The 15,596-nt window shown below is 42.7% G+C and overlaps 1 protein-coding gene across 1 annotated transcript in view; it reads left to right on the top strand.

Moving 5' to 3' along the window:
- FAT3 (FAT atypical cadherin 3) overlaps positions 1 to 15,596 on the top strand; it is a 779,036-nt gene that overhangs the window by 482,118 nt on the left and 281,322 nt on the right. Inside the window, exon 3 of the mRNA XM_006897182.1 lies at positions 11,578 to 11,639. Coding sequence (XP_006897244.1) covers positions 11,578 to 11,639 — 62 coding nt within the window. The remainder of the gene's footprint in view (positions 1 to 11,577; positions 11,640 to 15,596) is intronic.

The raw sequence follows: 15,596 nt of genomic DNA, 5'->3' as shown, positions 1-15,596 counted from the left end.
GTTTTGCCTCTGGAGCCACTAGGAGCTGTAGAGTGTTGCTGCTTCTTGCTGCTATTGTTGCTGTGCACCTTCGAGTAGGAGCTGACTCAGAGCTGACCCTTCAGCATGTTTTCAGAGATAGTTTAATAGCACAGGAGGAGATAACCCAAAGCAGCTGGTGAATTTGAACCTGCTTTTGGAATGACAGTGCAGCTCCTTACCAATAGGCTCCCAGAGCTTCCAAAACCATTTAGAGAAGTCCCAAAATTTACTTGCCAAACTTCATCATTCAGCAATAACCACTGAATATACCATGGTATCTATCCTTCTGAGTGAGTCATGCTCAGTGGAGAATGTTTTAAAACCTATGCACCTAGAGCTCAGACCACTGCCAGCCAACTTGGACTCTTTGGGTGTGGGACTAGGACATCAATATTTTTTAAAATTTTAAAGTTTATCCAAGTACACATCCAAGTTTGAAAACCAGCAATGGTCCAGAACAGACCTTCTGAATATGTAATGTGCATGCAGAGGACCTCGGTGGAGGAGGGAGCTGAGATTCTTTTTTTTTTGTTTGTTTGTTTTTTGGGTTCTTTTTTAAATTTAGGTTGTTTATTTTTCATTTCAATGAACATCTACAGAGATTTTGGGATTCCATTCATTCATTGTTGCACCCTTCTCCTGCTGAGATTCTATAGCTCTAGTTAGAGCTCAGGTGATGATGATGCAAATTGGTGCCCAATGTCTAGTAGCAAATATCTGCCTTCTCATTAAACACTTAATAGATTGTGTGGTTTCTTCTCAGTGTTTGAGCAAGACATGTTAAGTGTGCCCCTTGGCTGCTTTATCTATAAGATATTGGCTTACTAATACCTGTTTTAGTTGTTCAGGATATGAACATTCAAGGGTAACCTCAAGATGGAAAAACAGCAAGGTTAGATCACTGAACATACACACTATTGTTGGCATATTATCAGGAGGCCATCCTCAGGGAAGGATATTATGTTTGAAAAAGTGGAAGACTATCAAAGGAGAAGCCCTTCAATGTGATAGATTGGCAGAGTAATTACAACGGTGAGGCTGAACATGACACAGATTGTGAGGATGGTGCAGAGCAGTGCAGGGTTTGTAGCTGCTGTTCATATGGTCCCTATGAGCTGTCACCGACTCACAGCAGCTAGCAACAAAAAATTATTAGCACTACTAATAGGAGTAACACTATTTGAACATTTACTCTGTGCCAGGAGCCAAGTCAAGCATTTTAGAAGAGATTATTTAACATACTGTGCCTCATTTTACAAATCTGGAAGCTGAAATTTAGAGGAATTAAGTATCTTCCCTAGGAAATGTAGCTATGAAGAGTTGGGGTACCACCAACCAATCCGCCACAATGCTTTAGAGACTAAAGCCATTCCTCATAGTGGGTTTTAGATTAGCCACTTCTACGTCCTTATTTTGATCATTCATTATTCAGAATTATGAAAAAAAATTCTTGGCAGAAAGAGAGAAGAGTGATGTGTGCCACATTGCACATCTGAGCACACATATCAGTGATATGTTAATGGCACCTAAAGATGGCACCATTTCATACGCCATCCTTAATATTGACTTGCCATCTGCAGCTTAATTCGCTGAAGGAATCCAATATGGTATTCAAGGTTTAGCTAAATAGCCAAGAGACTTCTTCAGGTGGCGCATAAATGCCTCCCCATCCAGGGAGGATGAGACAGCAGAGCCAGACGTGAGATTCGGAAGGCGAGCCATGGGGATTGGTGGTGACAAGAGAAAGTGAGGGAAGAACAGATGGGACTGGGAAGTGTCCAGGTATTCCAGCAAAATTAGGCTCATACACAGCAGCCCTGATCCCATTTGTATGTGTGTATGTGTGTGTGTGTGTGTGTGCATCTGTACCTGTACACCTGCGTGGGAGTGTGTGGCAGACCACTGGCTATGAGGGGGAATTATGCAGAGGAAAGGACATTTGGAAATCACTCCTGTCATGCAGGATCTTCTTCATGGCTCCCTCCCTTGGTGGCTGCTACCTTATCCTTCACCGGATGACAGGTTGCCTTGACCCAGATGCCCCTAATCGATCTAGTCTCTAATGAGTGGTACAGTAAGAAGACACACTGGTCTGGACTGCGGAGCACTCCCTTCAGGCTGTGGGCCACTCCATCTGTCAACTAGGCTCAGGAGGAGGCAGGAGGCGTGTGTCGAATTGGGCACTCTTCCTTCATATATATGCTCTTCTCCCACTCTAGAGTCCTGATTCCAAAGGGTGGAAACTTCTGGCAGAAATTTTACTTTCTGTGAAAGCAGGAAATGGCATGCCAAGGTTTTGGGTGGTGGGGGAAAGCATCTGTTGCAGAAAGCCAGTGGCTATCTGCCCCTATATGTTAATACTTTTTTTCTCAATATTTTTATTTAAATGCACTCTCACTTTTACAACATTAAAGCTTTTTATTTAACCATCTATTCCTACAAAGAATTAAAAGTCCAAGTTGCAACCTTAAGTTTCAAAGTGACTTCCCTATCAGTTTTCTTAAGGAAACTGAAAAACAGCACTGAGTGTTCAACCAAGCATTTCTAAATCTTGACACCTGACACAACAGTACATACCTAAGAAGCGTGTCCGATGGGGATCCCTTTTATTCACCCCCACATAACTATGGTGCAACTTTTGCCTTCTTCCCTCTTGTTTATGCTTACAAGGAATGCCACATATCTGTGAATGCACATAGCTTGGTGATTTTCTAAAGCTAAACTAATGCATGTCTCAGTGCAGTGGTGGGTCAGTGACAGGATTCTAGTTTCTCATGTGGGAAACGCAAGTTCAGTTCCTGGCTGGTGCAACAGTGCTACAGCCCCCACTTGCCCATCAGTAGAGGCTTTCATGTCACTGTAGTGTTGGACATCTTTCTGCTGAGATTCCAGACTTAAGAATCCAAAAGAAGGTCTAGCAACGCTCTTTCTGTTGATAGCCTCAGAAATCCTCCGGACCACAACACTATGATCCTTAAAACCTCATTGAGATGGCCCAGAACACAGAAGCATTTGGTTCCGCTCTGCAGGGAGGTCTCCTTGACTTAATGGCAACTGTACCCAACAACACACATCCTCATTGCAATTTTCACTTTCCCTCCCAGTTCTGGAACATGCATATGTAGTGTGTCCATTGAATTTCTCTAAATTTATTTTTTTTATCTTTGTGTCCACATTTCTATATCACAGAGAGCTTTCCCAAACTCCAGAAGTTAATTTATTGTGGAAGGAAAAATTGACATGGTAACAACAATGCTGGTTTTTCCTATCTAAAATCATGTGTTCCCAGGTAAATGGCTTTTTTTTTACATTACTCTGACTGAGAACTATACATGTCAGTGTGTAAGTGTTAATTTTACAGATGAAATAAAAACCAGAACACAGTAAGTGCTTCCTTTTCTTGTTGAAGTGATTTATCCAAGCCTTGGATAGCTGAAACTTGGAGCCATTGAGGAGAGAGTGGAGTCTAAGAAATGGTAGATAAGGAAGAAGACTAAAAACCTCTCCTTTCAGTCTTTTGGTTGAAAATATATACACATAAAAACATATATAATTCAGCATTTTCTCCATGTACAATTCAGTGGCACCACAGAATATGTTCTTCAAGTTGTCCGGCTATTATCACTCTTTTCCAGTCTGTTTCTCTACCATTGATGTAAACACAGTGCCCCTTAAGCTTCTTATCTAACCTTTCATGTTGCTTTTGCCAACTCAATCCCATATAGCTGTTGTTGGCTGCCAGATATTGAGTGGAGACCCATTGTGACTTCAGGTACAGCAGGACAAAGCACCACCTCATCTTGTGGCCATCCTCACAATTTCTCCTGTCCCCAATCCCATTATCGCAGCCCCAGTGGCACCAGTATGTTCTATCGGAGGTCTTCCTCTTTCTTCACCATCGATTTTATCTTTACTTTGTGACTCCTACTGGCCTCGTGTGTAGGAAGCTGTGCTCCTATCCCAGAGGCTGTGCCTCTCTGGTGGTTCACATCTACCAGCAGCAGCTCCTTGGGAGGAACATGCACAGTTTCCTTCCATGTGATTGACAGCCTGGGAAACCCATGAAGGGCTAGCTATTAGCTCTGACTTGATGGCACTGAATGAGCCACTTTGCCAAACACAGTTCTCTTTCTCCTGGGACCAGCCCCTCCTGATAACTAAAGTATGTGAGAAATCGCACCCTCCACACTTCTAAGGAACATTCTGGCTACACTTCCTCCAAGACAGATTTGTTTGTTCTTTTGGCAGTCCCTGGTATATTCAGGGTTCTTTGCCAGCACCGCAGTATTTAAAAGATCACAATGCTCAAGGGAGACATTCTTGACATTTTAATATTATGAAGACTTTTAACGCTGGAAAGAGGCTTTGGGATATAATTCAAGGTAGAGACTGGTTCCATAGGAAAGACGTGATTACCTGTAGTTTCCTGATCAGTTACTGGCCTAGCAGAGACATTGAACAGACCTTGTGGCTCCTAGACAGGTGACTGGTCACCACCTTGCATCCTCTTCTGTTAAAATGACAGTGACTTCTCTTCCGAACCAGAGATCCCAGGTTTGAATTTTGGCTCAGCCACCTTTTAACTCAGTGACCTTGAACAAGTTATTGATGTCATTACTCCTGAGTAATAATAGTTCCTTTTTCTTTGGACTGTGATGAGATAAAAAAGAAACAGTGCATGTGATTCTCTTATCATGGTGCCTAGTACTAGCCAGTACTCAAGAATTACTGTTTGTTGTTTTGTGCCATGGAGTCTATTCTGTCCCGAACAAACACTATAGGGCAGAGCAGAACTTCCCCAGAGGACTTCCCAGGCTATAAATCTCTACTGAAGCAGCTCACAAGGTCCTTTTTTAATTCTGTAGATCCACTAGGTTTGCCGTTAGCACCTGGATTCTTTAAGAGCCGCACCATCGGAGTTTCAGTATGTTGGCTTAAAACAAACAAACAAACAAACAAACAAACAAAAAACCACCACAGACCAAATTCACTGCTTTTATGTGGATTCAGAGTCAACCAACAGAATAGCCCCTAAGGTTTTTAAGAACTATAAATCTTTACAGAAGCAGATTTCAAGATCTACCCCCACCCTCCCTTGGAATGACTGCTAAGTTTGAACTTCCAAACCTTAAACAGACAAGAGATTTAACGATTGCGCCATCAGTATGAGAAGGAATGTGGCATCAGGAGTGGAAGAAGACTCACCAGCAATCTGTTTTATGCAGATGACATACCTTGCTTGCTGAAACTTAGGAAGACCTGAAGCATTTGCTGCAGAAGGTCAAAGACTACAGCCTTAAATATGGATTGAAGCTCAGTATCAAGAAAACAAAGATTCCCACCTCTGGGCTTCAGTTTGCTTGGCTCCACAATCAACACTCTTGGTACCAGAAGCCAGGAAATCAAAAGAAAAATTGCACTGGGATAGTGTGCTGTCAGGAACCTCTCCAGAGTACTGAAGAGCAACAGTGTCAGTCTGGAGACTAAGGTGTGTCTGATCCAGTACATAGTCTTCACAGTTACTCGCTATGTGTCAGAAAGACTAGGGATGATAGAAGGAGAATTGAAGCCTTTGAGCTGTGGTACTGTAGAAGAGTATTGAATATACCATGGACTACTAGGAGAACAGACAGATTCATCCTGGAGAGGGTGAAACCAGGCTGTTCCTTGGAAAAAAGGATTCTGAAGCTTTGTCTCACATACTCTGAGCAATTTGCAAGGAGGGACATCATGCTTGGTAGGTTGGAGGGACAGCACAGGAGAGGAAGAGAAGACCCTCAATGAAGTGGATTGATGCATTGACTGGGGTATTAAATCTGGTTAGGTGTGTCAGAGACAATAAGGTTGGAACAGTATAGAGCAGAGTTCAGAACTGTTATAACTCGGGTCGCTATGAGTCGCAGGTGACTTAATGGCACATAACAACAACAATCATCAGTACTCCATAAATGTTGGCTACTAAGATATTATTTGCTAACCCTTCCCTATGATTTAGGTATAAATCAAATGTAAAACCATAGACTGGCCACAAACCGCTGCAGATGAATCTTCAATTCTCCCTGCATCCCCTCCACTGTCACAGCCCTTGAGTCAGAACCAGCTGAACCCTCTATGACTTTTCAGAGACAGTAAATCACGCGGGAGGTGATTGCCCATTGTTCGACCACAGAGTAGCTGGTGGATTTGAACCTTATGCCTTTGCGTTGGCAGTGGTGCCCTTACCACAAAGCCAGTAGAGGTCTCTGAAGCTTCAGTTAGGGGTTGGGGATGGTGAGAAAAAAGCTATCCGTAACTATTCTAATGTCTTCAGTCATCGTGGAAGAGGGAGTCTAGAAATTATTAAAACATTAAACTTGTTGAAAGAATGAAGAAAACCACAGAGATAAGTTTACCTTCCATCTACCAGGAACACATAACCACTGTGACTACAGCAGTATTGAGAGGCTCAGACATCACATCCACATCATCCTCATTCAAGCAGATTTTGTTTGGCTCCTACAACGTTCTACTTTAAATCAGAGCCTGAAACCCTGGATTTAGAAACACAAACTGAATAAGATACACCCTCTACACTTTTGCTTGTATCCTGTTAGAAAAGAAGGGGTCCAGTTAATGTTATTGTTTGGGACTGCTGAGTCAGTCAGCTCACACTGACCCTGTATGACACGACGCAACGCTGCCCTGTCCTGTGCCAGCCTCATAGTCTCTGCTTGCATCACTGGTGCCATCACTGTGTCAGTCCTTCTTATGGAAGGCTTCCCTCTTTTTCACCAATCCTCTACTTTCCCAAGGGGAAACCCCCCCCAAATATTTAAGCTAAAGGGGGGGAAAACCACCCAAACAAAAACTGGTAGTATTTACAATTAAAAATAAGCCTTGTTAGAGTCACTGTGGGTCCATATCAACTTGAGGACATCAAGCTTAGGAGCCTGGAGCCCTGCCACTCACAGCTGTTTCCCCACCGTGGTTCCTGGAGAAGGTGCTTGGTGTCCTCACAGCTCTAGGTTCACAGCTGAGCATGTAGTTTCACATTTTCAGGGTGCCTGTCTCCCTGGTCTGCACATGGAAAGAGAGTGGCAGCCCTCCTAGTTAAGAATGTGCATTGTAAGGAAGACGCTGTCTGAGAACCATCAGGAGAAGCTGACTATTGGGCACAGTCACGCCACAATGACCTTGGCGGTGACCCTAGGGAAACCAACCTAAAGTGACCTGAGAGTCCTCAGGACAATAAAAAGCAAAGGGACTGGTGGCCTTTTGTGCCTGTTAGAGAGAGAGAAGAGCTGAGAGCCCATTACCCCTCCTGGGCTCAGTGTTCTCATTCCCGTCATGTCCTCTAACAGAATGTCATGGGGAGGAGGGGAGACTCGGCCAGGACCTCTCACATCCTTGTGAAAAGAGGAGCTACTTCTCACTTGGAAAGAGCCACAGAGTGGCATATGACCTTGTCACATTTCTAAATATGAAGGTGTCAGATCTGTATGCTGGACGCCCTACTGGGGTGACCGCCATGCTCTTAGGATGAGTCAGAGAGCTGCTCTCCTGCTGCTCCCTCCCTCTGTTAGCACCCCCCCCCCCCCATACCTGTCTCCATTTCTCACACACACACACACACACACACACACACACACACACACACACTCTTTCTTACACAGGCATGCTTTCTCTTTTATACTCATATTCCTTTTCTTACACAGACACACACTCTTTCTTTTCCTACTATACACACAGTTTCTATCATACAGTCTCTAAGACACATGAATGAATACACTCATTCTTTCCCCCCACACACACATGTACACACACACACCCCCCTCCCTCACACACATTCATCACACAATGTACACACTGTCACACACATTTGTCCTCACACACATGTGCAGGTGTGTGCCCTCTTACACACACACACACACACACACACACACACACACACACACACACTTTATTTCACTCCCTTATACATACAAAGAATTGGACAATTAGACCCAACTGCTAGAATAGTTGAGTGTATTTCATTCTTGGAAGCAGTAGGACAGAAAAAAACCCCCAAAACAATAAAAAGTCACAGTGGAACTCAATAAAGGAACTGGATAAAGCCCCTTTCTTGTCATCAGAGGACCACCTAAGGTCATCTCGCAGGAGATTCAGCTGATTTGGGATTTAGCAGGGGCCGCTGTGTGTCCCAGGTGATTACAGTGGACCAACAGGGAAGGAAAGCCAATCATGTACCCTCAACCTTGAAACTCTGTAATCTAACGTACACTCATCTTTCTGTTTCCAGATTGCCTGACATTGTGTTATTCACATAAAGGAAACTAGGAAAGACTTTTAAAGGAATATAAATACCTGGTACTCTCCACATGCTTAAATATCTTCCCATACACAAACAAACATGTTATTGTTAGGTGCTATCGAGTCAAGTGCTGTTCATAGCAACCCTATGAACAATAGACTTGAGCTTGTTCTATCCTGTGCCATTCTCATCATCTCTGACACACTTGAGCTCATTTCCACAGTCACTCTGTCAGTTCGTCTCATGGCATGGGAGGGATGTTCCTTTCTTTTTCTGACCCTTCACTTTTCCAAGCATGATGTCCCTTTCCAAGGAAAAACCTCTCTGGCAACATGTCCAAGTATGAGAGATGAAGTGTTACCATCTCTGCCTCCCAGGAGCACTCTGGTTGCACTCTCTCCCAAGACATATCCTTTTGTTCTTTTGCCAATGAATACTCCTCTCTAACACTATCATTCAAAGGTATCAGTTCTTCTTCTGTCATCTTTATTCATTGTCCAGCTGTCAGAAACATAACAAGTGATTTAAAAGACTAGCCTGAATCAGACGCACTTTAGTTTTTAAACTAACATCAGGGCTCTTTGATACTTTGGAGAGGTCCCTGACTGTGGGCTTGCCCAATGCAGTGCACCTCCTGACCTCCTAACTGCCAGCTGTTGTTTGTTGATCCAAACAAAATTAAATCATGGACAATTTTAATCCTCTCTTCATTTATGGTGATGTTGTGTATTGACCCAGTGCAGCAAGCAAAGTTGTGTCATCTGCATAATGCAGATTGTTAATGAGTCTTCTTCCAATCACAGATTAAATAAGTGTGGAGAAGAAGATACGTCCTTGATGTATTCCTTTTCGGATTTTAAGCCATGTAGTGTTTCCTTGCTCTGTTAGGACACCAGCTTCTTGATCTAGATATAGATTTCATATTAACAATGGGGTTCCCATTCTTCTCAAGGCTTGCCAGAATTTATTATGATCCACACAGTCAAATGTCTTTGCATAGTCAATAAAACACATTCTTCCCATATTCTCTGCTTTCAACCAGGACCCATCTAATATCAGCAATGGTATTCCTAGTGCCACAGCCTCTTTTAAACCCTACTTGAACTTCTGAAATTCGTTATTATGCAATGTTAGCCAAATTTAGGTTATTTTTAACAATAGGTTGCTTAGGTCAGAGAAAAACTGAAGACTAAAATAAAAAAAAATAGTACTTTAAAGTCCTTTTCTTTTACAGCAACTTTGTTAACTATTAGTGAGTTATTGTTAGCTTTAGACTGCTAACCAAAAGGTTGATGGTTCAAACCCACTAGCTGCTTCACAGGAGAAATTAAGCAGTCTGTTCTAATTAAGATTATTTAGTGCTTGGGATGTCTAATAGATGGTTGCCATGTTGGAGTTGAATCAAAGGCAGTGAGTTTAGTGTTGGATTTGGTTAATCTGTGTCCAGGGGCTGGTGGACATGAGGGATCCATAACGAAAAGGCAGGTACTTCTCATGAAGTAAGAAGTCTAGGTGGCATCATGGTTAAGTGTTTGATGCTAATGAAAAGTTTGGTGTTTTGAATCCATCATGCATTCCATGAGAAAAAGATCTGGAAACCTGTTCCTGTAAAAAATACAGCTTTGGAACCCCTTAATGTCAGTTTTGCTCTCTCCTCTGGAGTCACTATGAGTTAAAATCAACACAGTGATAATGGATTCCTGTAAAGTAACTGTCAATCTGCATAGTGACTGTTTGATAGATTTGTGAGCAAAGGATGATAAATCAATAGCTGTTGAGTCGATTCTGATTCACAGAACTCTACAGGACAGAGCAGAACTTGCCCTATGGAGTTTCCAAAGCTGTAAATCTTGACAAATGCAAACTACTTCTGCTTTCTCTCATGGAGCCAAAGCTTCTCTCAGTCAGGAGGCAAGGACTTAAACACCGAGCTGACAGAGCTACTAAAAAAAAGTATCATATTGGACAACAAGGACAGTCATGGTAGAGTATGTGAGTCATGTGAGACCTAACAGATATTCAGCAAGTCCAGTGAGAAAGGGCCAGACGGCTAACATCTGAGGTAAATCTTGATGAATGTAGGTGAAGCACTGAGGCAGGACCAGAGAAAATTCATGGAAAGGCAGATCATTTGTGCAACAGAATCTCAAAAGCTTTGACCGTGAGGAGAGATGAGGGTAAAAGACACTGACCCCACACTCTGAAGAGTAATGTCATGAATCTGGGTCTTATTTTGATGAGCTTAGGGAGTCACTTAGCCTCCTTTTTGGCTTATCTGATACTTGTGGGCTCCCACCATCACTTCACCATAAATGGTAGCTTGAGGCCAGGCACACCACTGCAGATTCTGATGAAATACATTTTCTATATTTTACAAACCTCATGGCTATTGAGGTTTTCATGTGATTTCCTCTCTGTTCTTTTTCTGTCAATCAGGCGACACCATGAAAACTAGATCACTCATATTCTCTTTGGAAATATTATAGACTCTAGAAATTGAATATGAATTTGGCCTCCCCCTTGCCATTTGACGACAAGAATAATAAAACCTGCAAAAGGCACATTAGTGCCATAAGCTGAGAGCCCATGAAGTTTTTGTCTTCTTATTCCTTGACCTTTGCCTGTCCGTTCCAGGTAGTGAGTCATTCATGAGAAACAGCATTCTAAGAAAGGCCAGATATTTTCCAAGTGGAACTTACTTTGTGCAAAGATTTAAGCACCTAAAATAAAATTAAGAGATCTTTAGTGGATAGGAGATATTAAATATGAAATAATGGTGTATACAATTCATTATCATGGAAATAACCTTCCTAGTCAAGTAGAAAAAAATTATATAAGCATATAACAGTTAAATAAGAAATTGCTGTTTCATGGCCTGAATCTAATCAGTATCAACAACCTACTAATTGTTCAAGAACTCTGAAATAACTAATGAAGTCCTAATGGTGGGACTTTAGTCTTATGCAGATGGATCATTGAATCTCCTCATTATGATAGAAACAGTAGTCTTTTAGGAAGTTTTCATATCCCCAAAATGATTATGGTGCCTCAGCTGCGGTAAGCAGACTTGAAACAAATTTTGAAAGTTTTCTTTGTAAATTTTAATATGTTTCAAGACTATTGTCTGAGACCCCCTGATTCCCAATGGGGATTTGATAGTTCACATCCCCATCGCTGTTGTTTTTCCTTTAACTGGACTTACTTCTGATGTTCAGTCAACTATCACCCCAGATATTTCAAATTCAAATATTCTCGTTTTTACACAGGTCTGATTACAACAACTTCAAGGAAGCTGGATCGAGAACAGCAGGCAGAGCATTTTCTGGAGGTAAGTATGTAGAGGAAACTAGAATGTATGAAATCTGACTTTCACTCAGCTGCTTTCACCTTCAACATAAATTAGAACATCTGTGTATTTGAGCAGTGGGTTTCAAAACCAAAACTATGCCTCCTGGCCTCACTGGTCCTGAACTGGAGATTGCTGGTGTAGTTTGTCTTCTGAACCTTCTTCTGTGCACTGCGCAGGAGTGGGAAGCCAGCTTGGCCTGTCACTAACAAAACGATGATTTATCAGCATCTATGCTTTGACCTCAGGCTCCTTTGTCAATAATTGGGCAAGGAAGTTCAGGGGCAGGGACAAAAAGCCACTGAGGCCTCGGATATAAGAGAGAAGGAGCCAAAGTGTCACAGATAAACGGGGTACATCATTTGTGGAGGTGCACTGCTAGCCTCTCCATTTCTTTTCTTGTGGAGACGGTTGAAGAAGAGAAGCCTGTGTGTTGATTCACTGCCTGAGATGGCTGTTTCTGAAACCATAAAATGTACTCCTATAACTCATTAAGACAGAAACAGCAGCAATATAAGCTATAAGAGTATTATTTCTGGAGGGGAAAAAAACTAGACAGGAAGGCATGGGATGAGAAAATAGATTGGAAAGAGCTTTGGGGAACATCTCTTCCATACATACCGAATATCTCTTGTGGAAGCTGCAAGTCTGGGTAGTTTGTGTGACACTGTGATTTAAGTGTTGCCGTCTCAGGGGAAACAGATGAAGGTGCAGAGAACTGAGAGCTTCGTTAGGGCTTTAGAATGCACTCTGCTTCCAGAGTGATGTGTTCGCTCTTACCAGCCTCTCGCTGCAACACAGAGTTCCTCCTGACAAAAGCCCTCCTTAAATCTTAGCATCGAATCACTGCTTTCAGAGGGAATTAGCTTCCCCTGCTCCCTCTGAATCAGCCCATCAATAATGACTTATTGAAAGGATACTGTTGGACCACTTACTTCCTGGAGGTGCTCTGCTGAGCTTGAAGCTTTGAAGGATGCTGTTTCATTGCTCTAGGCCTCAGTTTCCCCTACTGTGACTTGTGCGACGTGATTACTGCTCCTTATATCTGAAAAGATCACTGTTAAGATCAGATATTATTAACATATATCAAAGTGTCTTTTAAAACTCTTCAATCATTACAAAGAATAAAAGATCATTATTGTTATCAAATAACCCTGTAATAATACTTCTAAAACATTACTATCATCTCATAAAGATGAAAGATTCCAGGCCACAAAAAAAATAATGATTATGGTGTTTGGTTATTTTGTTTCCCCCAAATCCCACTAATGGACTATGTACCTGGTCTAGAATTAGAAAATGTTTGCCAGTAAAACAGCAAACATATTTCTGCGGTATATTTCTGTGTCACTCGCCCTTCCAGAAGAGATCCTGGGACTCCTGCTGAGGTTGTGTTCCCAGCCGGTTGAACCCATTACCTCCCAGCAGGAGATAGGAGGGTGTCTCATTAGCTGGGGAGTCTGACAGAGATCACTCACTGCCTGTCCCTTACAAGGTGATGTTCCCAGGGGCCTATGGTACATAATGTGACAGTCACACAATGTAACTGTGGTGAGGGGAAATGGCAAGAATACATTCCATCCACTTAAAGTAACTTTCCACATTCCTGAGTAGCCTCACTCCTTTTGCTGTTATTATTGTCCTGTTTGTTAGATGCTGTTGAGTCTATTATACATACAACTGTAGATACAATGGAATGAAATGCTATCCAACCCTGGCCCATCCTCACGGACACTGCTGTCTGTGTCCGTTCGTTCAGCCACTCTGTCAGTCTGTCTCACTGAGTGTCTTCTGCTGGTTCATGGACCCTCTGTTTTACCAAGCATGTCCTCACCCAGGGATGCATACTTTGTCATGACATGCTCAGGGTCCATTGGCCAAAAACTTGCCATCTTTGCTCGTAAGGAGAATTCTGGCTGCACCTTATCCAAGATGGATATGCTTGTTCTTCTGGAAGTCTATACTATAGTCAGTATTTTCTCTAGCACCATAATTTGAATGCATCATTTCCTCAGTCTTTCTTTCTGTCTCTCTTTTTAGACATACAGAAATACTGACTGAACCTTCTGGTACTTCCTACTAGCATTGAAATCTTGAACACCATTTCTCTGTGCCTGATACAATCTGCCTAGGAATTTAGTGTACTATAACAAAGAACAGCCTCTTAAAGTTTTAGGGGGATGGAAATGTGAATATTTTTGTATTTTAAATTTATGAATGTGTGTAGGACAACATGCATCGTCATTGTCAAACTAAGGGAGCTTGGTGGCCTAGTGGTAAGTAGCTGCACAGCTAACATAAAGGCACAAGATTTGAATCCTCCAGCTGCTCCATAGGAGAAGGACGGACAATCTCCTTCCATGCGATTTACAGCCTCTGAAAACCCACTGGATAAGTCGGTTCCAACTCAATGGCAAATGACAAGTCTAACTCAAAATAACTCATTGATATTGAGCTAGAACTGACTCCTAGCTGACCCTCCCCTGGATTTATGAAAATGTAAATTGCACTGAAGGAGATTGCCTTCTTTCTTCTGAGGAGCTGCTGGTGGAACGAACCACGGGTGACTGTTGGCTTAGTCAGCAACTCCCCCCACATTAGACCACCAGAGTTCTCTAAGCAGGTACTCAAAAAGTATAATGATCATGGTTTTAACTATTATCCTATGGTGTTGGAGAAAAGCACCAAACATCCCATGGAAGGCCAAAAAAGCAAACAGATATGTCTTGGAGAGGGGGCAGCCAGAGTGCTCTTTGGAGGCAAGAATAATTAGGCTTCACCTAACATAATTTGGGCATGTTGCTAGAAAGTGCTATTCCTTAGAGAAGGACATGATGTTGGGAAGGGTGGAGGGTCATCAAAGGAAAGGAAGACCCTCAATCAGATGGATTGACATTGTGACTGCCACAATAGGCTCTTGTGTGTCAGGAAGCGTGAGGATGACACAGGATAGAACAGGGTTCAGATGTATCATTCATAGAATCGCTATGAGTCATACTCGATGCAACGGCACCTAACAATAACAACAACAACATGGCGTGACTGTTCCTGACCTTTCCTAAGGATTCAACTTCATCTCCACACTTTAGGCATCTGAAGGGCCCAGGATTAGTAACCACAGGACTTGGTCTACATGCTGTGGTCTGCTTTAGATGTTGAGGAAAACAAAAGAACAGAAAAGATGAGCTGCATAAGCAATCTGAGGCTGTTTTTCAAAAGATTCTATGGGAGTGCCTGCAAATAGGGGATCGTAGCAGATTGCAATGGCCTGGCGAGGAGGGCCCCTGAGAGAAGATAACACTCAAACTAAGCCATGGGCCCAAGATTGTTATGCTCAAGAAGCAGGCCATGGTGGTGTTCTGAGTAAAGGTTTGACAGCCATGGATGGGTGGTGAGGTGGCGCAGGGGTAGGGGTGGGGGGTGGAGAGGTTGACAGAACAAGTTGGAACTCAAACAAAAGCAAGCTCTGGTATGGACTGTAATCTGTTCTGAGTACAATGGAAAACCATTGGAAGGTTTAATAGAGGATGGCAAGATGTGATTTCTGTTGCAAGAGCAATTGGCTGAACTCCTGAGTGGAGATGGGCCAGGGCAGGGCACAGACACACTGGGAAGACTGTGGGAAGCTTCTGGAAGGTTCCAATCTGAACTCCAGGAGAGACACCAAGATGGTTTGGATGAGCGCAGAAAGGAGCTGTTGTCAAAAGGAAATCCATTCATTGGTCTCTAGTCCCAATCCCTTCAGGATCGTGGGCAACACAAGCAAACTGGCTTTTCCTCACGTTTTCAGAGCGGAGCTTTTCAAACCTTTAGGTCATCTGGACCAGACCAGCTTGTGCTTGAGCACATGCCGTTGCTCTGTCCACTTCCAGGAGATCGAGTCACCGGTACACCTTTGCTTACCAAACCGTTAAAAGGGATTTTTCTTTTGCTTTTCAA

Source organism: Elephantulus edwardii, unplaced genomic scaffold (genome assembly GCF_000299155.1).
Source record: "Elephantulus edwardii isolate Elephantulus edwardi_28Jun2011 unplaced genomic scaffold, EleEdw1.0 scaffold00203, whole genome shotgun sequence".
In the NCBI taxonomy this organism is placed as follows: domain Eukaryota; kingdom Metazoa; phylum Chordata; class Mammalia; order Macroscelidea; family Macroscelididae; genus Elephantulus; species Elephantulus edwardii.
Note: the sequence above shows the minus strand (reverse complement) of the source record. Positions and strands in the feature narration are given on the sequence as shown.